This window comes from Protopterus annectens, chromosome 8.part1 (assembly GCF_019279795.1).
Source record: "Protopterus annectens isolate FY-2018-M chromosome 8.part1, PAN1.0, whole genome shotgun sequence".
Lineage (NCBI taxonomy): Eukaryota > Metazoa > Chordata > Ceratodontiformes > Protopteridae > Protopterus > Protopterus annectens.
This window is the reverse complement of record NC_056742.1, coordinates 388,137,689-388,165,609: the sequence shown is the minus strand read 5'-3', so window position 1 is coordinate 388,165,609 and position 27,921 is coordinate 388,137,689. Positions and strand designations below refer to the sequence as shown.

The following is a 27,921-nucleotide window of genomic DNA, read 5'->3' as shown; positions in this document are numbered from 1 at the left end:
GAGCCCCCCACTGCTTAGATCTGTGCATAGTCTGAGACTGCAGCCTAGGTGGTCTGCTGTTCCTGGGTTTGGACTGAGAAGGCCTGGAAGGGACTGGAAAAGACCAGTTCTTTGAAGGCCAATGCCTACTGAATCTGGGAGGCTGTACTTGTAGGAAATCTTTAACAGTTTGCATAGATTTAGCTTTCTACTCCATCCTTTTGAGGACTTCTTCTGCTTTGTTGCCAAAAAGGTGGTCTTGGTCTAAGGGAGCATCCAGTAATTTAGCTTTAACATGATGTGGCAAGTTTTGTTCCTTAAGCCAAGCATGCCTTCTAAGTACAGACCCAGTGACAGCAGCCCTGCAAGATGCTTCTAAAGCATCAAAACCACAATGCAAAGTATGTTTACCAACTTGTTCTGCAGAATGCATTAAATCTTGCAATTCTTTGTGTTCAGCACAGTCAGGAATCAACATCATTTTCTGTCTAAGTAGTCCCATAATATGCTGCTGATACTTTAACATATGAAACTGGCAATTTAAATCCCTAATGGCCAAAGTAGCAGAAGTGGATACCTTCTTACCCCATCTGTCCAAGGCTCTAGAATCTCTGTCAGAAGGGGTAGGGTTTTTGGCAGCAGTAGCCTTAATGCCTTTTGGTCCTTGGGAAATGGTCTCTGGATCTGCAGAAGGATTCTTGAAGAGGAACTTGTGAGTCAAGTACTCTGTAGTACCTGTCAGGTTTTCTGGAAGCTGGAGGTAAAGTGTCTGGGGTAAGGCTAGTTTCCAAGAAAGCATCATCTACAATGTCCAGAACAGGAGGGATAGCTAAATGCCTGTGTTGAGGTAGGAGTAAGAATTCCTAAGTCTCTTTTTGGACTCAGAGTAATCCTTGCTTTCCCAGCAGAAAGGCTCCCTAAGAGTGTGCAAGGTTTCACCGAAAGAAAAATCTTCTGAATGGAAAGCAGAAGGAATGGAATCGTCTGCATCAGAATCCTCATAAGAAGATAAGGGCAAATCCCGGTAATCAGAAGGAGCAGAAATATCTGATTCCTGATCAGAAGAATCAGAAAGAAAATCAGTTCTAGGTCTCTTAGAGGGGAAGGATGGCTTTCCCTAATTAAGGTAATATGGTCTTCAGCCATTCTAAGCATTTGTTTTTAGGCATATGGGCCTGAGCCTGCAGTTTGCTCATCAGTTTTCTAGGCATAGTGTGAGTTTTTGGCCTGGATGAAAATGATGGCGTCGGTTTAATATGAATGTCTGTAGGCCTGCATACACCCTCAGAAGCCGGTGCCTGCACAGCGGCTCCTGACCCATCCAAGGTAGAGACATCCGCAGGTTCCATAGTCAAAGAAGCATCTTGCGGCATACCAGACTCCGAATGGGTCTCAGTACAGGCCTGTGAATTGAAGTAGCAGGTATCAGGGGCTACAAAAACACCTCACTGAGTACTGGCATACTAATGACTAGCTTAACGAAAGCGTTGTTGGCAGTTTTGGACCTATGCGGTATGTCTCTGTCTTTATCTTTATGTTTTTTCGGATGATCAGTAGTCGGATGGCTAACAAAGCCATTTCTGAGTACACACAGATCGAGTACAAAAGTAATTAGCTGCAAAAATAGCTCAACGACAAATAGTTTGGTCATTGAACAAGGCACAAAACCAACAACGAGGGACATCATGGTCTGGGCCTAAACAGGGGATGCAGTAAGAATGAAAATCTCTGAGGTATTTGCTTTCCACAGGTAAGACAATTGTTAACTTTTACTGACATTGGTTAGAGCAAGAAAAAGGATCTCCAACTGGGTACTTAGCTTTTATGAAGATTTCAGTTCTGAAACTCGAAAATTAAAATTTCAGGAGTTGGCCGACTGGCACTTGCAAACTGCTTCTGCTTCGGGCACTGCACAGCAAAAAAGACTGATGTAATGGCATTGGCTGCATGTTTTATACCCCTGACAACCTGACGTCAAGGAAGAAGTGACAGTATCCGACGCAGAAATCCGAAGACTTTGGTATTCAGGCCAGCTGAGGGCTACCTGCAGGTATATAACACAAATGTGATGACTACAACAGTGAAACACGAAGAACATCTTAAGTTTTACCTGTCTAAAAAGTTAGGTTTTAGTGGAGAGTCACTATTTTTAAAACAGCAAGATAGACTGAAAGGGGGTGGTCACTTTTGTATTCTGGTACTACGGAGTACAGTGGGATGGCCAATACATTTAAATAGTTGAAGGGGAGTGATTTCACAAAATGATAATTTTGTGCTTACTCACACAAGCCAATGAAAGCAGAGAGGAAATGAGATATATGGTCAAATTAACATAAGAGGCAGGCAACTAGAAAAACAGTGATATTTAAGAACATGACAATAAGCGAGTGGGAGGGTGGGAATTTCTGCCTGACTCACAAGAGACAGAGCTGTGGTCTCTTTTGAAGTTTTAGTATGCAGTTAAAAGCAGAATACAAATACAAGTAAAACACAAGGTAAAGAAAGAAAATCACAGTATTCAAAATATAAAAAGGCAATAAAGTAATACAAAATACAACAAATAAAAAGTAAACTAAACTTTCCTTCACAGCAAAGTGTAGCAGAGTCTGGGTGAGCCTTTCTAGTAAAGCTTTGAAATGTTTTATTTTACCCCTTAAATAGAAGATTTAGTTCCTAGCTCCACCGCCTCAGTTCACAAATGATTAATGTTAAGTGACTTCTTCTGTCTTATGTATGAGTCCTTAATTGATCAGTTTTAATTTCTACCTGACTCACAAGGGACAGAGCTGTGGTCTATTTTGAAGTTTTAATATGCAGTTAAAAGCAGAATAACAAAAACACAAAGTAAAGAAAACAAATCACAGTATTCAAAATATAAAAAGGCAATAAAGTAATACAAAATACAACAAATAAAAAGCAAACTAACCTTTCCTTCACAGCAAAGTGTAGCAGAGTCTGGGTGAGCCTTTCTAGTAAAGCTCTGAAATGTTTTATTTTACCCCTTAAATAGAAGGTTTAGTTCCTAGCTCCACCCCCTCAGTTCACAAATGAGTAACCTTAAGTGACCTCTTCTATCTTATGTATTCTTCATCTTCTTTCAGCTGCTTCCGTTATGGGTCACCACAGCGGATCATCTGTTTCCATTTCTTTTTGTCCTCTGCATCTTGCTCTGTCACACCAACCAACTGCATGTCCTCTCTTACCACATCCAGAAACCTTATCTTAGGCCTTCCTCTTTTCCTGTTACCTGGCAACTTCATCCTTAGCATCTTTTTCCCAATGTACTCTGCATCCCTCCTCAACACATGTCCAAACCAACATAATCTTGTCTCTCTGGCTTTGTCTCCAAACCTTCCAACCTGGACTGACCCTCTAATATACTTATTCTTAATCCTGTCCACCCTCATCACACCTAGTGCAAATCTTAACATTTTAACTCTGCCACATCCAGCTCTGACTCCTGCCTTTTTGTCTGTCTCCAACCCATATAACATAGCTGGTCTTACTACCCTCTTGTAGACCTTCCGTTTCACTCTTACTGGTACTCGTCTGTCACATATCACTCCTGACACTCTTCTCACCCACTCCATCCTGCCTGTACTCTCTTCTTCACCTCTCTTCCACACTCACCATTACTCTGAACTGTTGATCCCAAGTATTTGAGCCTTTCTAGTAAAGCGTTTCTAGTTCTTTCTAGTAAATTTCTAGTAAATATCAAACAGATGAGAGCTCTTCTGCTGGCTGTTCAGAATTTCATTCTCTTTTCCTTTCAGGGCCTCTCAAGATTCTCACAGACAATACCATAGTGATGTGGTATGTCAACAAGCAAGGCGGGACAAGGTCTTATCTCCCCTGCAAGTTAGCCCTTCAGGTTTGGGAGCTAGCTATTCAATACCAGGTGGCTGTTCAGGCAGTTTGCATTCTTTCAGATCAGAACATAGTGGCAGATTCTCTGAGCAGGTCCGTAACACTATCCCACAAATGGATGCTTCATAGGGATGTGTTTCTGGGCATTGTCCACCTGTGGGGTACTCCTCAAGTGGTTCTGTTTGCCTCTCCTCTGAACAGACAACTTCATTTATTGTGTGCCAGAGTTCCATGCCCTCTGGCCTAGAATGTACATGCCCTCTCTTTTTCTTGGAAGGGGATGTTTCTTTATGCCTTCCTCCCCTTCCTCTTATTCTGAAAGTCCTGTTTAAGATAAAACAGGATGATCCCCCAATCTTGCTGGTGACTCCCTTTTGGCCCAGACAGCATTGTTTCCCTCTTCTTCTGCATCTTGCCAAGGGCAATCATCACAAGTTACCTCACAGGGTGGACCTACTCACACAAGACAAGGGATCTCTCATCCATCCCCACTTGTCCACACTTCAGCTGACATTGTGAGTGATAGAGTTTTGATCCCTTACAGTCGCCTTTTATCTGAGGACGTATTTCAGGTCCTGCAGAAGGCCAGGAAACCCTCTACTAGGAAATCTTACTTATCCAAATAGAAGGGTTTTTCTGTTTGGTGTCTTTCTCATAACCTGGATCCACTTTTTGTGGATGTTCCTTTGGTTCTCTCTTAGTTGTGTGAATTGCTCAATGCTTGGTTGACCGATTCTTCTGTTAAGGCCCTCTAATCAGCCATCTCTGCTTGTCAATCTTTCACTCCCCCTCTAGCCTGTAGATTTGAGGCCAAACAGTTTCTTAAAGGAATCCTTTACATTACGCCTCCCAGGAAGCCTGATCCTCCTTCCTGGGACCTTAATTTTGTTTTAGAAAAATTGGTTCAGACTCCTTTTGAGCCTGCTACTTCAGCTTCCTTACAGCATTGTTCTTGAAAGTCTGTTCTTCTTTTGGCTCTTATTTCTGCCAGACAGGTGTCTGAGCTGCAAACCCTTATGGCTGTTCCTCCTTTTTAGTTTTCCATAAGGACAGGGTATCCCTTCGTACTAATCCTTCTTTTATGCCCAAGGTGGTTAATGAGTTGTTTCTTAACTGGTCTATTTAGTTGCCTACTTTTTTCCCTTCTCCAAAGTCTGCTAGTGAGAAGATTTTGCACACCTTGGATTAGCATAGACAACGCAAGTATCTGGCTAAGACTAAAGCTGTTTGTTTCTTTTCGTCCTAGGTCTTTAGGTTTGGCTGTTACTAGCAAACCATTTCTTCTTGGATATCTAAAGCCATTTCTTTTTGATAATCTTTTCATGGGAATAACCTTCCTTTCTCTGTCAGGCTTATTCCACTAGAGCTGTGACTTCTTCTGATGTTTGTTTTCAAGGGTTTGGATACTAATTCTATTCTTGAGGCAGCAACCCGGACTTCTCCACATACCTTTACGAAGCATTATAAGTTGGATGTGATTTCTAGGGCCAAAGCTGATTTTGCTATGGCCATTCTCCATGGCTTCCTAGAGGCCTCTGCAGGCCCTTCCTCCTCCCAATCTTCTTCCTCAGCATTTGCATTACTGTCTGTTGTAAGGAATACCACAACAGTGAAATGGAAGGATATAGTTCAGTTGTGTAAAATCTTACCATGACAGTTGATGTCCTCTTCACTGTTGCAGGAGTTGCTCCCTCCTTCCTCCCCGCTGGTCCTTTTTCATTCTGGATATATTTGTTACCTATTTTTATCCTTGGATTGTTGTTACTACTGGGGCTTTTTCAGTTCTGAGGATGGTACATCCAGACTTCACTTTTATGCCCTACGCTGTGTGTGGGGAGCATACGTGTGACTTACAGTGTGCCCTTTACAACAAAAAGAGTTTGGTATTCTGGCCGACTTCGGGCTGTGCTTGGCAGGGGATCCCTATTTTAAAGATTACTGCAGCAGTGAAGGGAAGGACATCTACTGTTTGGTAAGATTTTACACAACTGCACTTTGTCTGTGCAAACTGCAAATCCTATGTAAAATGCACCTTTTTCATAAAATCCTGAACTGTCTACATAGATATTTGCTAATGGAATTAAACTAATCTGAAAATGGTGAACATGGAACTTTATCTGTTTGTTCCTCACATGTATGTGAAGTTCCCTCATACAAGAAATGTTGTGACAATATTTTTCTCTTTCTACAATAATGTTCTTTTATTCCAAAGCTATAATCTATTAAGAAAGTGTAGCTTGATTTACAATTTTGCACCTATCTGAATACAGTAAAGTACAGTGTAAAATGAAGGCCTGCTACAAAACAGTCACTAACAGAGCTAGACTTCATACATTTTCGGGCCTTTTCCAAAAGAGAACTGCATTTATGCAATATTTGATCAAACACTTTCCTCGCAGTTGACTGATCTAATGAGTTTATATTGATAGTGTTCAGTTTAAATAATATTTGGTGATAATGTTTTTACTGTTAAGTGGCATAGAATAAAATGATCACTGTGGACAAGTGGACCAGATTATCTTCACAGCTTTCTAACATTAGAACTGCTTTTTGTTTCCTTTTCCTCCAAAACAGAACCAATTTGAATTGTAAAACATACTTTTTAGATGTTATTTAGTGAAACGTAACTGTGACTGAAGATGCACTTTAGACATCATGCAATAAACGGTAACTGCTGGGAGGAATATAGACAGAACTGGGGGATGCTTATATGTACCCAAAGAAGATGTGATGGATGTCCATTCAAACATCTATTTTCTGTAGCCACTTTATCTAGTGATGTGGCAAGAACCAGCCCCCCTAGTAAGAAGTCCATCACAGGGCATACACATGTACACATAATGGTCAGTTTGGCATCACTACTCCATCTACTAGCCTGTCTTTTAAATAGAGGAAGCCAGGGACCCCTACAAAAAATCCACATAAATGTGGGAATATGCAGACCAGAATGAAAGCATTTCATCCAAGAATTCAGCCAAAGAGCCAGTTTCAGTGAGACATCGGTTCTAATGACTTCACCGCTGTACTACCCTTACTTCATGCCTTTTTATCAAATAAAATGAAAGTTCACTTAGAAGAAAAAAGTCAATAAGTCATATGAAGGGGTTTGACTTTCCTTGGGGGGGTTCCAGGGGGTACTGTGCAGCATTTTCATATACCATCCAACATAGATCACTTTCCTAGAATCACACTCAGGTATATTACTTGAATTATGGAAGGGGAGCCGGGGGGGGGGGTAATTTGTTTCACTGTCACAAACTCTTTGGTTATATGATTCATATTGACAGTATTTGCATGGTCAGTTTTATAGCCAATTAAATAATAAATTGCATGAATCTGTTTTTTTTTTTTTTTTTTGGTTACTTTAAATATAGGTTAATTTGTGTGCTTCTACAAGCTCCTGTGGCTAATAAAGTGCATTTTCTGTAGCCTAGTTCTGAAATACATTAGCTGCCTACTATGCATTTACTTTATATGTTGTATTCAGTCAGGTCCCCAGACTTCCTGATAGTTATGGAATACTGCGAGCTTGGAACACTGCGGAATGTCTTGGACAAAAGCAAGCTTGAACTTTCATGGCAGGATAAGATCCACATGTCACTGGGTGCAGCGAGAGCCTTGTACAGGTATGGAGGATGAACCACAAATTTTAATACCAAAGATTTTATAAATAAATGAACTGTGGACATGAATGTCTGGTGCAGCAATAGATGATGTGTGCTTTGTCATAGGAGATTTATAAACCTCTGCTTCTCTGTCTTTCTCCTTTTCTTAAAAAAATCAATGCTACTTATATATATGTATGTACAAGATGTATACGTCACTTTCACTAACATTGGCTTCATCACATGCCTCAATATCTTTCTTTTTCTTCCATCATCACCCTCTCAGTGACTTATGGTCCTCTCCGTTTGATTTTTATTCCAATAACGTCATTGTTTTTCTACTGAAAGTGTGAATATGTGCAACCTAGAAAACTTTATTTTTCTTTTTTTATTTATTTTACATTTGTTGACCGGTATAGTCCATCTGGGTAGAAGCCCATTTTCAGCAGAGGCCTGGGGAGAAAAAGCTCTGATACAAAAAAGAATAACATTAACAGTTACAGTGTAGATTTTACATAGAATTTTAGAGAAGTATTTGAAGTAAACAAGAAAAGTACATCAAATTATACTAGACATTTGAGTCATATATATGTATATATATGGGTTCCCTTCAGAATCTTGAAATCCTAAAACCTTGAAATTTATATGGTTGAGACCATATGATTGAAGTTTTAAAACTTCAAAATTCTGAACAGAGATATGAATACAGCGCAGAATGAGAGATGTCCCTTTTCCTCGCTGTAGTGCGACCTCAGAGTTGGTATATTTAAGTAGCGGGGATGTGGGGGGTGCAGGGGGCTTGCCCCCCTGCAGAAACATGTAAAACTTTTTTGGGGGATTTATTTCGGAATCTCGATATTCCAAAACATCAGTCATATGGTGTCGATCGTATGAAATTCGATGGTTCAGAAATTCGGGATTCTGAAGTTTATATATATATATATATATTATATATATATATATATATATATATATATATATATATATATATATATATTTTATATATATATATATATATATATATATATATATATATATATATATATATATATATATATATATATACAGAGTTTGCATCTGTGTACACTTTAATATGTATACATATGTGTACCCTTACAACAAGATAGAGGAATGGGTTATGATTGAGCATTATAATTATTATCACCTTAGTCTAGGTAGCTGGTAGGTGCTGTTAGCTCTACTGATATAGGTTAATAGAGGGATGGTAGAATTATGGATAAAGGAAAAAGTGAGATTTGGGTCTGTATGGTGACTATATAGAGGAAGAAATTTGATTGATGCGTTGATGTCCCAGGTCTATACAGACTTTATGCATGGTTATATTTTTTTTCATAGCAATAATCCACTTTGTATTTTCTTCAGAAGGTTTCATATATTATTCCAGTGACAAATCTACTATCCTCTGCTTCACAACCTCTTACCACTATCTTTTTAACAGGCAAAAATTTCATAACAGCATGCAAATGGAGTGAACCGAGTACATTTATTTGGTAATATATGCAACACTTCTGCTCCAAAAGAAAAAAAAAAAACAAGAAGACACTTTATTCAGCTGTTTATATTTGTGTTTCTTTCTACTACTTTGTTGCTTCATGCTGCTTTGCTTTTTTCTGCTACTTGCTTGCTGCCTGTTCTTTAAAGTGTTCAACTGCATCTTTTCTGTTGCATTTATTACTGCTGGCTTATAACCTGTCTAAATTGTTAAGTGTTATTCTAACATCTTAGTTTTATTTTAAGCAGTTGGGCTTTAGGCCCACCCCTTAGCTCTCCCTGGCCTTTCTTCCTAAGATTCTGACAAATATGGATGGACAGTTTTCTACAGTTTCTCCTGCCAGTCTGGTTGATATGGGCATCCTGAGACAGTGTAGCAATTGCCTCATGTACACTGACAACCATCTACTACTACCACCTAGGAACACAATATGTGAAAGATGCAATTACATTAGGAATCTAGAGTTCAAGCTCTCTCCCCCTCAAGCCAGTATATCTGGCACTGAAAAGGTTGTCAACACAATCACTACACCTCAAACACCACCCACACCTATACAACACACACCTACATATGTGGAGATCCTTCACATAAACATGGCCAAACAAAGGAAACCTCCGAGGCAAAAACACATGCGATCTCCACAGCCCTCCACACCACATACCACACATAGTCCAGACACCTGTGCCTCACAACCACTAAGGATTCAGCATAAACCCAACATATTAGTCATAGGCAACTCCATTGTGAGACACACAGATGTGCTTCTCACCAGGCTGGATAAGTAGGAAGTCATGGTTAGTTGTCTGCCAGGTGTCAGAATCCACTGTATCACACACGCACTCAAGTCTCGCAACAACAGGTACTGTTATGACTGTCATAGTCCATGTTGGCTTGAATGACTTGAAACATACCTCTCTGGAATATATGAAGAGAGACATGATTGAGTGTCTGATTATGTGTCCCAGGCAGGTATGTCCCTAACTTTAAGCAGCATTCTGCCATCTCCCAAAATGATGCCCCAATACAAACAGAAAATGATTGACTTTAACAATTGGCTTAGTTTCTGGTGTCATTCCAGGGGGATCCAGTACCCGACAGCCTGGGAAGATATGATTGACTGACCATGATCCTTTGCTGTCTCACCCTGGACTTCAGGCTTCTGTCAAAGGCTCTTGCCTCCCCTATAGTGCCTTTTTTTAGAAAAAGTGATGAGGTTAAAAGTACCAGCATAAGAATTTTTAACAAAACACAAATTAAAGGTCATGCTGCTAAACGCTAGGAGTCTAAACATGAAACTGCACTCATTGCAAGCATTATAATCCTGGAGAATGCTGACATCTGTGCAGTCACACAGACCTGGTTCAAGGCTGCGGAGAGCACCCCAGCCTTACCTGGTTACTCATCATATCATACATTCAGACCCCAAACTGCGGGCAGTAAAGTCAAAGGAGGTGGAGTTTCAATATACATTGAAGACATACACACCTCCAGGCGGTCAAGCAGTTTGATGCACAGGAGATACTCCAGGTGCAGTTAACCATTGACAAGACCTCTATTCAAATCATAGCTAGCTAACGGTCCCAGAATCTGACTCAAGATGCCCAATCCACCTATTTGGACCTGTTCCAATATATCAAGATTCAACCCTTTTTTCCTGATCCTGGGTGACTTTAACTTCCCAAACATAGACTGGAAGAACTACTCATGCCAGAACACAAATGCCCAGAAATTCCTTGATTTTGTCTAATGCAAATGCCTTGGAACGGCTAGTCGATACCCCTGCAAGGGGTGATAATATCTTGGACTTGGTATTAACCAACATGAGTACCACTGCAGCATCCCTATAGTATCATCCTCCCTGGTAAGATCCAGTCACTTTCAAAGTCACCATCTCCCCCAACTCCACTCTAGCTATGATCAGACATAAAAACTTCTCCAAAGCTGATTACAGCCTCCTGAGGGATGGTATAAACAGCTTCACAGTGCCCTTCCTCTCTGTAGGAACTGGCACCAATATCCAAAACTACACCAAAGCACTATATGAGTATTTATATAGATGCATGGAATCAGGAATATCCGACAGGACTAAGTCATCCTCCACAAGGAAGAGTAAACCAGTCTGGTGGACATCTGCAATAAATAAACTCTATAACAAAAGGAAAAAAATTGCTGTCCAAGACCAAGATGGAGCAGGTGCCCAACTGGAAGCAATGCCTCCTTAGCGTGAACAAGCAAATAAGAGCACTAGTGAAATCCTCCAAAGCAAACTTCGACTCCAAATTGGCCACGTCTACTAGAGACAATCATAAGGCCTTATTCACAGATGTCCGCATCCTCAAAGGAAGCACCCAGGTCTGTTTAGAACTGGTGGTCAAGGACATCACATATACAAATGCCGTATATATAGCATACTTGCTGACTGACAGATTCAGCAAAAACTTTACCCCTCTGTCCCCCATCATTAAATCAAGACATCCCCAGTACTTGCCCCCTTCCCCTTATATTTAGGGAACAGGTCATCACTGCTCTCTCAAAGGCAAAAAATGCAGCCTCCATGGGACCCAATAATATCCCAGGCTGCATCCTGTGTGAACTTGCAGCACCATTAGGCACCCTATTCAACCAAAGCCTGAGTACTGGCTTCATTCCAGCTGAGTGGAGGACAGCCACTGTCATCCCTTTACACAAAGATGGAGCATCCACCAATCCGGGAAATTATAGACCCATCAGTCTAACTAGCCTGATTTGCAAGGCCATGGAATGGATTATCATGGACCTATTAACAAGGACATTGGCAACCTCCAAACACTTGATCCTATACAGTTTGGTTTTGTCAATGGGAGGTCATATCTACTAAATTTGGTCGACTTCTTTGAGACAGTCACCAAACCCATGGACGAGGGGAAGATGGTGCACACTGCCTACCTTGACCTGGCCAAAGCCTTTGACACTCTTCCCCACTCAGGCATAATAGATAAACTCTGTCAACTAGGCATCAATCCATATGTTACCAGATGGGTAGCAAACTGGCTCAATGATAGAACCCACATAGTCAAGATAGGGGAAGACACCTCAAACAGTAGACCCGTAACAAGTGGCATATTCCAGGGTTCAGGCTTGGGGCCTCTGCTATTTGGCATATACTTTTCTGAGGTGCAGGCCAAAACCAGTGGGCTATGACTGACCAAGTTTGCAGATGACAGCAAGCTGGGTGCTGTCATCAATTTCTCTAGTGATGTGGACATCCTCCAAGAGGGTCTCACTCAGACAAATGACTGGTGCCAGAACCATGGCTTCAAGATGAATACCAAGAAATGCATCATCATCCCCTTTGGGAAGAGTGACGTCCCCACAAATTATCACATTAGTAACAATGTCCTATGCACTCAATCAGTCATGAGGGATTTGGGCACCCAGGTTGATGGCAGCCTAAATTTTGACCACCATGTTGCTTCCATGGTATAGAAAGCCTTCTACATGGTCCACCTCATAAGTAAGGGTATCTCATCCAGGGACAAGGAGGTCATAACATCCCTGTATTCTTCCCTTATAAGGCCTATTATTGAGTACAGCACACCTTTTGGCATGTACCTTGCAAAGCACATGCAGCAGCTGGAGAGACCACAGAGATTCTTCACCAGGAGAATACAGGGCCTCAAACATCTGCCATACACAGATAGGCTAAAAGCCCTATCCCTCTACTCAGTTTCATACAGACTCCTCAGAGGCGACCTCTGTCTGGCATACAAGGCGATCATGGACCTCACCTTGTTGGGACTGCTGCATATCTGAAAGTCAAGCTCCACTCGAGTAACCCGCAAGCGTGGCATCAACCTGGTCTGTGACATCAACAAGAAAGTACAGCCTGGATAACTGGGAACAAAAAATATACTTCTGGGATTCCACCCATGTCCCTGCTGGACAGGGGCTTCGGGTGCTGATTTGTCTATGCATGGGCTAAACTCTTGGCTAGGCTTATAAGAGCCTCAGGGCGGGTAGCCTAGTAACCTCTTATGATCGATTTGCATTTGTTTTTCTGGGAATTTAACAAGGCATCTCCCTTGACAAGTGAATCTAAGGACTAAAGCCTTTCATGTGACAGACATGCCTTCAGTTTTTCAGCATGGGCAGCTGTCCAAGCAAGCTAGCATCACAGTACACAATTGGTTGTTTCTCATTTCCAGCACTTTAAAGAATTTTTGGGGTTGTTTACAAATAAAATTAAACAAAAATCTAGCCTTCATTTTCCTGACATTTTCAAGGTTTTTCACTTAACTAATGTGGATATGCTGGAGGAAGAACACTGAAGTACTTGCCTCTCAGTTTATGTTCTTTTGCTGTTTCCTCTCTCTTGTCTTTGAAACATTTTCCTCTTTGATCATAAGTTTTGGGGAACATGTTTATTAAGCAGAAGTGTCAAAAAGACCCTGTCATCCAGAATGTTCACTGTGTGATACATTAAACTTCTTTTGAAAGAGGCCTGTGGGAAATATGCAAATGATTCCTTACGACTATAGAAGTACTCCAGCTATGGAGATTCTTCATGCTTACAGAAGTCTCTATTGAATTATTCAGGCTGAAAAAGCAAAAGCATCCAAACTGTAGGCAAGGAATGTCATACCTTTTTATGGGCTCATCAGTAAAACCTAAGTGGATGGTAGCTGTTTTCCAAAAACATTCAGCATTTAACAGAGCCTTATGCTCAAAATATGAGGGTAACTGCAAAATTTCCAAGAGAGAGAATAAAACAAGTGAAAATGTAACACAGAAAAACCTTGCAAGCAAAAATGTAACACAGAAAAAACTCATAAGCAAAAATATCAAAAAAATGGCAACCAGTCTTCACTGTGTAATATCTTAAATCTCCTTTGAAGGACCGTGGAATATATGTTACTTTCTAATGACTACTTAAAGGCATGCAAGTATTTCAGCTACATGGCTTCTGAATGCCCAAGAATTTTAGACATTCACGACGACAAAGCCAACCCCTACTTTCTGTAGACATGACATGATTCACTCTTTTTAGGGTCTCATCTGTACAGCTCACCTTTAGTGAATCTTTTCTGCTTGTGGCTTTGTTTATTTCCATGTGAAGATGGGTGATGGCAAAAATACAGAGTTGTAAACTAAACACTGCATAAATGGCAAGGCTTAGTCACTTCTAAGGCAGAAGAATATATAACTGGTACTTGATAAATAGCTTGTGGACATCTTTATTCTTGTATCAGCAAAGTGAAAAATCAATCCAAAGCATGTTTTTCTTGTTGTTGGCAAAGCCTCCCTTAACATCTGCACCTTAGACATTATCTGCTCTTAGTCCAAAGTTTCTACAGTTTCAACAAAGTGAAAGCCTTAACCACAGCAACTTGCATGAAAGTGTTTCCTCAGGCATATCAATAGCCAGTACATTTTTTTCTCTATCTTCAGAGATTGTATTTTTCAACCCTCTGTGTATAAGTAAACTGATTTTTAACGATTCAGTGTTTATTTTTTTATTAGTTAACCAAGGTAAAGGATTGATATAAAAGGACCAATTTCACCCGTCGCCTAGGATCAAAGAGCAAAAACATTGTAAATCATAGGAAGTAAAATAAAAAATAGTGTTTGATGGACAGTATGCAACCAGAGAGGGTCAGCTGTATCTTAACAAATGGGTCTTCAGTAAGCAAAGTCAGAAGGTCTTGAAATTTAAAATTGTGGTGTTTTGGTTGTAATGATAGGCTGCTTGTAGTCAGTGGCTGACACTCTGTCAAAGGAAAAATAATGATCAATACATGGCAGGTTCAGGTTAAGACACTTTAATCTTGCAGCAAGGAGACAAAAACGTGCTAATACAGAGTTTGTCTAACTAGAATCAGGAAGTGAAACTACTTTTATACATTTCTTACAAGGTATTGCCTACTAAGCTGATGTAATAAATCACAAGTTCTTTCAATATTATTTCTCAGCAGCTGTTTGTCCATGATTTTCTGCTGGCATATCAAGTTTACAAAAAACTTCCTAAGAAAAACAATGTGGCCTTGATGACCACCGGTCAGATACAACTTTCCCACTATGTAATGTTACCATTCAATGTACTATGGATAATTTGAGCACAAAGCAAGTACAGATTACACTTCATTTCTTCAAGCAGTCTTTGTCTGATGTATCTCTTCTTTTCTGCAGCTGTGCATGTTCTCATAACACGAACAGGGCTGATTGTTCATATTTAATCACATTATAGAAAACAGTATTGTTCTATTCATTCACTATTCATTCATTTTCCTGACCTAGCAGATAATCACCTGCTTCTCAGTACATTTCCAAAAGGCATAAACATGAATTTTGCTGTGCTAGCAAATGCTAGGTCAGAGAGCATCTTGCAATTTCAGAAAGCATACTGCAGTTTGAAAAAGCATCTTATAATTTCATACAGAATTAAGCTGTACATAAAATAGAATGAAATGTGTTAACCCTTTTAGCTTCTAATAAGCACTAAACATATACATTAGTACATATTTTTCTAACACACTCTATTCTCAAGAAAGTAAGACCTATGCAGAAACTCCAGTGCATATATTTACTCTCACAAGTTCTTTGGTATGTCAGTAGGGTTTATTTTACAGTGCAAAAAGAAGGGGTATTTGAAAGGAAACTGTGATTGTTAATGTGTACAATGTCATGTACTCATTGTAAGATTCTCAGTAGAAAGGTAAAGCGTAATGGACTGAGTTAATATTCATCCTCTAATTTTTCTCTTTCCTACTGCTGAGGTTTTAACTACATTTCTGTACTATGTAAGTCCATCACTTGCCCATAACACCTCTCACGTGACCCCACAAGTGAAGTATCTTGTCCCTTGTTTAGAATATTTTCTGGTGAGGTGCAGTAAGATGTTCAGGTTTCGTCACGGTTGATGTTCCTGTGATGCACTCAATCAAAATATTTTAGTTGAATCAGTGATAGCCACATATTGTGACATTTAACATTTACAAGATAGTGGAAAGGAGCTGTCAGCTAAGGAGGTTTTACCCTAATTCGAAAGGCTGAGCGATCTCAAGAATTACTATATCTAGAGATGCCAGGCTGTGAGGGTGGCAATGTAGCTCATCTCCCCCTATAATTGCTTCCATCTGTGTTCATAGGAAAAAATTTCACATTGTTGACATTCTTTTATGTTTGTTTTTTGTTATGAGTCTATTCACATTCGTTAGATAAGCAGTAATCCTGAACCAGCTGTGGGTAAATCCTGGTATACCCACACCCAGGAGTGGATTATCGCTTTTATACAATAATATTATTTAAGAAAGAAACGTGCTTACTTTTTTAATATTTTTCATTGTATAACTACACTTTTCTGCTGTTCTGCCTTATGTACTGCTTCCTGGTGTACTGAGCATGTCACATACGTCCACACGTTTGCACTTTACAAAAGCAGGTTGTCTCTCTGTTTTTAGTATCTTTTTGCCTTTTTTTTTTTTTTTTTGAGAAAACATTGCCAGCTTATGTGTTTGTTTCCTTTTGAAGAATTGTTTCTAAAGTGAAAAATAATATGGGGACTAAAGGCGGAATGGGTCATTGGTAACGTAAGTGTCAGTCTTTTAAAATATTATAGAAAAAGCGGTTTTGTTGAAGTATCTGAATTGTAGGAATTATTAAAGACTAAAATTTGTCTTTATAGAATAACAAAACTCCTCTGAGTGATGTACCAGGTAATCAGAAATTTTATATGGGGCAGGGTAAAAATGTGAGGAAAATCAGAGTGGTTCTGCAAAAGGCTAAGCACATGAGCAATATGTAGTATGATTCATTGTGTTGCCAGTAATCATATGCCCCAGGTTTCCAAACGTTTGTAGTTCATTGCTGATACTCCTCACACATATACACACACACACACACACACACACACACACACACACACACACACACACACAAACGCAAAATATCTCCATACATACCCCCATGGAAACAGACACACACACAAATCTGCTGTATTTAACTATACTCATTGTACAAGCAGTGAGTGTTCCCATAGGAATGAATGGGTTAAAAACATTAAAATATGTTGTTCACTTTTTCCTTATAAAGAAAAAAAAATAATTTGATAGATCGATTTTCTGAATTGCTCTGCTATCTTAATTAGGAGCTGCCACCATGTCCAAGGGAGACAAAATGGCTAATGTGCATTAAGCACTTCCTGTATTAATGTACTAGCATGTGGCTTCCCCAGCGAGAGCACGGTCTGTGTTATGGCCACTGCCAGGGGAAACTGTAGTGGAAAAGTCATTGCTGAACTAGAAAGACTTACCACGGTGATAAACACTTCTGAGGAAAGGCTTCTTTATTCCAGTAAGCCTTTCTGAATCTTGCCCTATATTTTTAATTTTATGCTTTACTCCACCTGCCCTAAACATGCAGAGACAGTGTAACTGCATACAGTTTAACTTTATTTGCATTATTATAGGTAAATATGACTGGTACAGTTAGAGGTGACCCACAAGGTCAAGGTTTCCCTTGGGCATGTCTATACTGTGCCAGAGGAGTAGACGTAGACTTAGGGCTGAGACTGTATGTGGTAATGAAACGTTATACTGTAAAACTTAAAATTTTCATGTCCTTTTTCTGTGGTAATTTAAATCCTAAATCATGTAAATCAGAGCTATTTGTAAGGAGTTATCCTTATTAATTAGGGAAGCTCGCAGTACTTCCTTGTATAATTTCAGAGAAGTGATAATGAACAGCAGGCAGATCTTGTTCCTGACAGCACAACTGCATCTTTTCTTTTGAAAATACACACCATTATCCAGTGTTATGGGTTATCAAATGCTGCATTTTGTGGTATGGAGTTGCAAAGTTTTGTCCCCCAACACTTAAAATGAGCACGTGTGTGTCTGTGTGTGCATCTTTCCTGTGGACAATAATAAATACTTATACACTCTATTGTTATGATCTAGTAAGGAAGTTGCATCAGGAAATGCTTCCGGTCTTCATATTCATCTTAACAATATTTAGCAATCAGATGACAGGTGAAGTCTGAAAAAGAGATAAGAAAGGAAAGGAAGTGTCAGAAGTTGAATATCATTTTTCATTATTAGATGATTTATTAGAGGACCCACCTTTGTGACTCTATGGTTGAGTTTGCCCTCACATTTCTTCTAGCGTAGCAGTTTTTGGAAGCCACTACTGTCAGCGGCAGCGGCAAGCAGCACGCCCAGCGATGTAGCAATGAAATGTCCTGCCCTGGGCAGCACACTCATTTAGCCCCATCACAAACTTTAAAAAATGGTTTTACAGTGTACAAGCTGTCGTTAAGCAAATGTGACAGATCTTAAACTAATTATCCAACTTCTGTATTTTCAAAAGTACTTATGTAAAACTGACAGTTTAGAAGCTGTCTACTAAGTGATTTATAATTATGATCATTTAATGAAAGGTTATAACCAATCCTCCATAAAAATGGGTGCCCTCAGGGCATGGATCCCATTCACCCACCCTTCCTATGGCACTGGTCTCATCTTACTCTCTTGCATGCAGTGATAACACATGCTAAACTTGTAGAGTGCATCTACCTGTTTCTGTCGGTTTATTCCCAGACACTGAGTGAGCACACATCATACAAATTACCAACCAGGAAAAAAGATTTGCCAGCTATACTTGCAACAGAAAATATGCATGCTTACACTTACCTGATGTACAGCGTTCGTCAACAGCCATGACTGCATGAGAAGAATATCTATGTAAAGGAGGCACAGTGAGGGTATTTCTTATGTATGTAGTATGTCTAACACTGGGGCCATCTTTGGTAAGTTTACAGTTGGCTGAATCTCGAGCAGTAAATCTGCCAGGGTGCAAGAATCCCCAGGGTAGCCAAAATGAGAAGGCTCAGAAAGCAGAGACCTGATGTACCGAAGGAAGCCCAGCTGCTGGGTTTGTGGTCCTGACAATGATAGTTAGTAAGTCTGTGAACCAACACTTAAGTGGCAGTGTAGTGGTGCAGCGGTTAGCTTTGGCACCTCACAGTAAGAGGTTCTCTGGTTTGATTCTTGGCTGGGGTGCCTTCTGTGCAGAGTCTGAATTTCCTCCCTGCATTTGAGTTGGTTTCCTCCAGGTGCTCCAGTTTCCTCCCACGTTCCAAAGACATGCATTTGGAATGTTTCTCCCTGGGCCTCTGCTGAAAATGGGCTCTGTCCCAGTCAGACTTTCCCAGTAAACAAATGTTAAATAAATACTAAAATAAAAAATGGCCACAGGATAAATGCATGCATTGCAGACACTGCAGCAATGGTACTAATGTTGTAGCCTATGACCGTAGAGTTTTTATAGGTCATCGGACACCTGAGGACAAAAGATACTGCAGTTCACATGTTGCTTGATGGGTTTTTTTGATAAATGCTGGAACTTCAATTCTTAGAGCAAAGCAGATAAACAGCTGCTCTATCTTCTTGAACTGGTATCCCCTATTTCGATAAAACCCAAGTTGTCAGTGCATTTCTAAGGTATAAAGCAGGTCTTTTCCCATGGTTTCTACCCAATCAAACAAAACAAGGAGAGACTGTTTAAAAAACACGGTCACAAGGAAATCCAAGTTAAGCCTGAGTTGTTGAAACATGCAACTTGCAGAAAGAGAATCACTTGCTTCCTTCATTGACTTATGTTGGAAAAATGCTGCTAAATACATTTATTTTTATTTTATTGTATTCTTTTTTTGTTTTTTTATTAAAGTCTCTGTGAGAAATTCTCCAGCAATACTAACATGCATAGACTCAGTATGTTGGTATACTGGTAAGAACTCTACTTATTACATTTAGAGTCTGGAGATCAAACCTGACTCTCTCAAATGTGTGCTGGTTAACTGGCTACACTAAACAAAACTAGATTTTATATATATATATATATATATATATATATATATATATATATATATATATATATATCTTGAAGCAAACACTGAAAGCGGCCATGCCTCTAGTATTGCATCCATTGTCCAGAGTTTTTTTGGTGTTTTCATTTGCAGTCTCTTAACCTGAACCCTACCAAATAATCAGACATAAATTTGTCAGAATAGTGTTAGTGTTGCAGAAACTGTTTTTCTGAGGTAAGGTGCAGGGTTAGCATTAGGGTTAGGGGTATTAGGAAGTTTAGGGTATGCATGCATTAGTAAGGTGGTCTTTGCTCCCCTGCACCAAAACATGTATGCATGCTAACCCTAAACCTGACTCTGTATCTAACTCTGACTTGGCATCTTCCCCTACAAAAAACTTTTCCTTAGCAATACCACCATTTTTAGCCCAGGATTACTTAAAGGACAGATTGTTATGTTGTTTCTGATTGGCCAGAGGACTCTTTTATGTGTTTTTGAGTTTTCTCTGCTGCTGTGTAGTTTTCACATTTGCATGGTGCTTGGCTCATTTTCACAGACCACTCCACCAGAGACAATTTGATTTTTGCTTACATTTAGCCTGAATCAAGACTGATAAGTACATGTCATTGCTTCTACGTCCTGTATGACATGTTATCTGTATTATTAAACTGTATTTGTTCTTGAATCTGCACTTTCTGCCCTTTTTGTGATCTTTGGTTAGAACAACTTTGGTTGCACTCTTGTGAGAGTAGAGGGGGGCCTAAGGCACTTCTTGGCCCAGGATTGCTTAAAAGACAGAAAGGTGTCCTGTTTCTAATTGGCCAGATAGCCTTTTTTCTTGTTTTTGAATTTTTTATGCTGCTATGTAAATGTAGCGTTTGTGCAACACTATTCATCTCACAACAGCAATTAGTGCCCTGTATAGATACAAGTGATTAGATCAGTACTTAGTTGTTCATAGAGCAACTAGAATGCACATTGAGAAGCTCCGCCCCTCGAGTTTAGTCCTTGGTAGTCTTGACTGTAGCCTAAACTCTTTCAGCAACCATGCTAGCCAGTTGTAAACCCTCTTGCACCTTCCCCTGTAGATCACATAATAAGGATATGCAACCATGGATATGCACATTCCTACTATCCCCATAGCTAGCTTGGTGGATATGGACATCCTGAGGCAGTGCAGCAATTGTCTCATGTTTATAGACAACCATTAAATTCTTAAACTGATATAGTGTGTGAGAGATGTATTTATATAATGTCACTGGGGGCAAGGCTCTAACATACAAGCACTTGTAAAATGCCAAACAAATTGTCAGTTAACACTCACACTGCACTCTCAAAACATAATAAGGTCCAGACACACAGAACATAATATGCTGAGGTTCCTAAATGTAACCTTCCTAAACCCAAAGGCCTCCCAGACATTGCACTTACAACAAGCATCCACAGTAACCCCAAAGCATTCTACTAAAACAAACACTCACCATAATGCATACAGACACATCTCATTGTGTCTGAATTTCTAAGCCCATAAGGCAAGCCACCACACAAACCAGTAATGTTATTATAGCAGACTGCAGTGTGAGACACATGGATGTCTCACTCACAGGACTGAGTAAGGAGAGAGTTATTACATCATCATCATCATCAGCCCCCTTTTTCCCATTTTTGTACATGGGGTCGGGGTCTCATGTTAACTGTTGCCAACTCTCTCAATTCAATGCCACACTCCTGCCTTCTTCAACACTCATGCCTGATTGTCACAGATCTTCTTTCACACAATCCATCCACCTCGCTTCCTCTTACCTTTTTCCTGTCTGTCCGAAATCTTCCTCACCAGATTGTCTTCTGCTTTTCTAAACACATGCCCAAACCACCGTAATCTGTTCTCTTTGATCTTTCCTGCAGTTGCAGCTACTTGGGCTTCTGTTCTTATGTCCTCATTTCTTCGACTCTCCCACAGTGTGCATCCTAATACCTTTCTCAGGCACTTCATTTCCATAACCTGTAGATGTTCTTCGTGTTTCACTGTTGCAGTCATTACATTTGGGTTATCTGCTTGCTGGTAGCCCTAATTCTGCCTGTTTAACAAAGTCTTGGGTCCTGCGTCGGTTGCTGTCCCTTCTTCCATGACATCAGATCGTCAGGGGTATAAAACATGCAGCCAACACCATTACATCACTGTTTCTTGCTGTGCAGTGCCTGAAGCAGAAGCAGTTCACAAGTGCCAGTCGGCCGACTCCTGAAATTTTCGTTTTCAAGTTTCAGAACCGAAGTCTTCAACTAAAAGCTAAGTACCCGTTGGGGAAACTTTTTCTTGCTCCTTACCAATGTCAGTAAAAGTTAATGATTGCATTACTTGTGTAAAGCAAATACCTCATAAAGATTTTCATTCGTACTGTATTCCTTGCCTAGGCCCTGATCATGACGTACCTTGCTGTCAGTTTTGTGCTTTATTTAATCAGCGTACTATCCATCGTCGGTATATATTCACCTCTAAATATTTCGGTTCTCTGTTTAATTATCCAGAAATGTCACTATAGAAAAACACACAAACCTCGTAGTGACAACAATACTGCAGAATAAGTAAAATTACTATGAGAATACCACAAACTGAGAAGGCTCAAGGAGACAAAATGTTATAAAAACAATTATTTATTAGATAAATAGGTTAAGCACTTTCATCTAAAAATCATAAACTTCATCAGAACACAGCATAAAATAACCTGATGGTTTAAATACTCTACTCTTCCGATCAATTCTACACAATTAATGATCCAATATAAATACACTGACATCATATCCTGTATGCAAGGAATGATATCTACTTTGATGGTTAAATTTAAAATAAATATATAATGAACAATGTTGGAAAACATAAATAACTTCAAAATATAAAAGCTAGAATTCACTTATATCCTAGCTTGTAACACTGGCTTGCTGGAAATGTGTTCATTAATGCCAGGTGGTATGGTGGCATTTAAAAGTATTCGCCATCTCACCTCTTTTTCACCTAACAATGCATTCAAATTTCCCCCTCTGTTTGACTGACTCAAAACTTCCAAAAGGGCAAATTTAAAAGTGGAACAGCCCACACTATCTCTAACTTGTCTAAATGGTGCATTATTTACATCCTCTTTCCTAATCGCATGCAAGTGATCGTATATCCTGTCTTTGAGATGCCTCCCAGTTTTACCCACGTAAAAACTGGGGCACCCAGTGCACTTGGCGAAATAAATGATATTTTGTGTTTGACACCCCTTTCCTAAAACAAATTCTGGTCTTGTTTTTGTTACCCACCACGAGGGACACATCTTCCAAAATATCTGAACAATAATTACAATGTCCACACTTTTTTGCACCTCCCTTATCATAGTGGGTATGTTTTGATACTCTGAAATTTCTTTTTCAAATTACATCCTATTTTGTGCACAAATTTTGGCTCATCACCCACTGTTGTAAAAAAACCCTCATCACACTTGAGTATTTTCCAGTTGTCTCATAATCTTTTTAACTTGCCCTGTGTGATCATTGAATGGCAATACATAAGCTCTACTATACTCATTGGTCATTTTCCCAGTTATCTCTGTCTTCGGGGGAATACCATTCCTTGCATCCACCCCTAACAAGGGCTTGTATTTCTTTCCCCACTCACTACTAACATATGTGATGGCATCTTCCACTACAAGGGATGGATAACCCCTCTCCTTAAACATGGTACCTATATATTCAAGTTCTTGTAACATATCTGGATGATCCAATGTCATGCGGGCCGCTCGTATGCATTGTCCTTTCGCAATGTTTTTCTTCTACCTAAGGGGATGACAACTATTGTACTCCAAATAGGAGTTACTGAAAGTTTCCTTCCTGAAAATTCGGGACTTGAACCCAGTGGTATCATACAAGTAAGGAAGGCATCTCATGTCTACTGTAAACACCTTTTTGGAGATTTCAAAATTCAAGATGCTGACTCTTCACCAATTACTTCCTATGCTAGGCAAAGATGCCTGGTTGGCAACAATAGATTTAAAAGAAGCATACATGCACATCCCAATCAGGGAATCTTGCAGAAGATACCTACGCTTCAAAGCAGGCTACACGCACTATCAGTTCTCTGCACTGCCCTTTGGCTTATCTACTACTCCCATGGTATTCACAAAGTGCATAGCTCCAGTTATTACATTTTGCAGGCAAAGAAATATATTATACCCATACCTGGACGACTGTCTAATTCAAGCCAGGACATACTTTTGAATCATCTGGCCTTTGTACAAAGGGTTCTAACGTGTATGGGGTACACCATAAATGAAAAGAAATCACACCTGGTACCCTGTCAACAAATTATATTCCTGGGAGCAAGCTTGAATACAACTTCCCAGATGGCTTACCTCATGCCAGAGAAACAAATTCATTTGACAACCTACTTCAAACAAGTGGCCACAAAAACCCTGCTATCTGCAAGACAAATATTGCAAGCCTTGGGGTTTATGGCCTCCTGCATTCTTCTAATTCCATATGCAAGACTGCTTATGAGGAAACTACAGTGGTATCTAAAAAGCCTATGGTGTCAACATTCTCAAGACCTAGAAACAATGATTCCTATCATATCTTGCCTACGCCTAGAGTTCTTTGGTGGGCAGAGGCCTGCCACCAAAACAAGGGACTACCTTTCACACCACCCTTTGCCACCCAAACCCTAACAGATGCATCAGACTATGCATGGGGGGGGGGGGGGGCTCACCTGACAGGGAAGTGCATTCAGGGCAAATGGAACCCAAGTCAAATGCACCTGCATATCAATCAAAAAGAAATGTTAGCTGTACAGAATGCTCTGACAGCCTTCAAGGACCACATTCTTCCAGGACAACTAATGGTAAAGACGGACAACACCACTGTTATGTGGTACATAAATAAGCAGGGGGGGGTACACATTCTTACCCCCTCTGCAGACTAGCCATGGCATTGTGGAACAAAGCCTTGACCTACCAAGTGCACCTACAAGCTCAATTCCTGCCAGGAAACTTAAATACACTGGCAGACGGACTAAGCAGAAAACTCATGGACCCACACGAGTGGAAACTGGAACCAAGGATTTTCAACATGTTGACAAGCAAATGGGGGAGCCCAGATATAGACCTGTTTGCCTCTCCCCAGAATTACCAATTGGACAAATGTTGCACAAGGACTCCCCACAAACAAGCCTGGAAAGTGGATGCTCTGTCCTTCAGCTGGAAAAACCTATCAGTCCATGCCTTCACCCCTCTACCACTGTTCTACAAAGTACTACTAAAAATCAAACAGGACAAACCAAGGATGATTTAGATTGCTCCAGACTGACTGCACCAACACTGGTACCCCCTCCTGCGCAGTGTGTCACGGTTATCTCCATGGCCCCTGCCTCAGACTTCTTCCCTGCTGTCTCAGCAGGAGAACCAGATTCTGCACCCTCAGCTTCTAACACTGAACCTTGCAGCCTGGCTAATTACTTAATCTCTCTTTTACCATCCCTCAGCAAACCTGTGATGCATATCATTTTATAGGCAAGGAGGCCTAGTACTAGAAAATCTTATGCTAAAAAATAGAAAAGATTTTGTGCCTGGAGCCAATCTCAAGGGATGAGCACAGCAGCGCCCAATTTACCTCAGATTTTACAATACTTAACTAAGATGCTTCACAAGGGCCTGTCTTTTTCCACCATTAAAATCCACGCCTCAGCCATTTCAGCTCATTATAACACAGAACCTCCCCTCTTCTCTCATCTGCTGCTCAAGCAGTTCCTCAGAGGGGCCAAAAATTTGAGACCACCCAGGAGAGCTCCAACCCCAGCCTGGGACCTTAACTTTGTCTTGGAGAAACTCACTCTACCTCCTTTCGAGCCAGCTGCTACTGCAGACTTAAAATTTCTTAGATTGAAAAACAGCTTTCCTTTTAGCAATCACTTCAGCTAGAAGGGTATCTGAATTACAGGCCTTTATGGCAGTGGAGCCTTTCATCATCTTTCATGCGGACAGGGTGTCTCTCAGAACCAATCCATCCTTCATGCCCAAGGTGGTATCCTGTGTGGCTCTTAATCAGTCCATTCATTTGCCAACCTTCTTTCCTAATCCACAGAATAAAGGGGAATGGATACTGCATTCCTTAGATGTGCACAGACAACTTAGATTTTACTTGGACAGGACTAAACCTCAAAGGAAATCTGAACAACTGTTGGTGGCATTTGCTGCAGGGGCAGAGGGGAAGGCTATTTCAAAGCAAACCATTTTTAATGGATAAGCCATTGTATCCATTTCTGCTACAGGCACCATGGAAAACCTATCCCCCAGGGGATCAGACCTCACTTCACCAGGGCTGCATCTACCTCTACAGCCTTTCTCAGAGGCGTCCCGACCATGGACATCCCAGAAGCTGCTACCTGGAGTTCTGTACATACTTTCACCAAGCACTATCATTTGCCAATTTTCTCTAAATCCAGAGCTGACTTTGCCACTGCAGTCTTGCAGGGCCTTATAGCTGACCCTAATGCTATCTAAATTCCTCCTCCCAACCATAGCTTTGGGAATCTACCCAAATGTAATGACTGCAACAGTGAAACATGAAGAACATAGTACAGTTGTGTACACTTACCATAAATATAGATGTTCGAGTGTATTCACTGTTGCAGTTCTGGTTACTCTCCCTCCAGCCCCCTAACTTCTTTTGACTATACCTCTACTTTCCTTTACTATGCTTAAAAGCCTTTTTGGTGTATTTACTTTTTTGTTGGCAGTATATCTTTGTATTTTTATATTTAATTGCTTCTCATTAGGGGGGCACCTGACATCTGGGGCAAGAAAAACTGATGTAATGGCGTCGGCTGCATGTTTTATACCCCTGACGACCTGACGTCATGGAAAAAGGGACAGCAACTGATGCAGGACCCAAGTCTTTGTTAATCAGGCCGACTGAGGGCTACCTGCAAGCAGATAACCCAAATGTAATGACTGCAACAGTGAATACACTTGAACATCTACATTTATGGTAAGTGTACACAACTGTACTTTTCTTCAATTGTTCTGCCTTTACTGCCCAGGTTTCTGTACCATATAGTAGTACTGGTCGCACCAATGTCTTGTACACCTTACTTTTTAGCTTCTTTGGCATTCTTCTGTCATAGACTATACCTGATTCCTTATGCCAGTTGGCTGCAGCCCCTCTCATTCTAGTTTTGACCTCTTCATTCAGGCTACCGTTCTCCTCAACTATCCCTCCCAGATACTTGAAGGTGTTTACCTGTTCCACTATCTTCCCATCTATCTCTATACTCAGATTCTTCTGATTTCCCCAATCTGCTGCCATTATCACTGTCTTATCTGTGCTTAGTTTCATCCCATATGCCTTCAGATTTGCATTCCATTCTCCTATCCTTTGCTGAAGTTGTAGCTCAGAGTCTGCCTGTACTGCCACATCATCTGCATACAGCAGCTTTGTTGATCCGTCCCCTCCAACCTGTTTACTAATGTAGTCCATCACCAGTATGGACAGCAGTGGGCTCAGAGCTAAAGCCTGATGTACACCCACTCCCAATGGGAACCCCTCTGTGAGGCTGAACACTGTTCGTACTTGAGTCATTGGGTCCTTGTACATAAGCCTGCACTAATTCTATCAATGTTTCTGGGACTTCAAACCACCACAAGATCAGCTCAGCTTTCTTGTGACCTTGTCATTGCTTTCTCCAAGTCTAGGAATGCCCAGTTGGACTCTCTCCTCATCTCTATCATCTTCTCAAGTATCTTTCTCAATGCAAACACTAGGTCAGTTGTGCTGCATCCTGATCTGAATCCAAACTGCTCATCTCCCATCTTATATTCTACTACTCTGTGTATCCGTTAATCAATCACCCTCTCCAGAGCTTTCATACAATGTGATAGGAGTTTGATGCCTCTGTACTGCACACAGTTGTGGATGTCCCCTTTGTTCTTGTACACTAGCATGAGTATACTTATTCTCCAATCATCTGGGATATGCCTTTCTCTCCACATTGCTATTAGTACCCTCAGAAGCCATTTCTCCCCTATCTCACCCAGCATCTTTAGCATATCTGCTGTGACCTCATCCAAGCCTGCTGCTTTCTCTGACTTCAT

General features: G+C 40.4%; 1 protein-coding gene across 1 annotated transcript in view; it reads left to right on the top strand.

Annotated features, from left to right (window-relative positions):
- The window catches only part of LOC122810372 (mixed lineage kinase domain-like protein), a 419,511-nt gene that overhangs the window by 198,231 nt on the left and 193,359 nt on the right, over positions 1-27,921 (top strand). Inside the window, exon 6 of the mRNA XM_044081959.1 lies at positions 7,334-7,472. Coding sequence (XP_043937894.1) covers positions 7,334-7,472 — 139 coding nt within the window. The remainder of the gene's footprint in view (positions 1-7,333; positions 7,473-27,921) is intronic.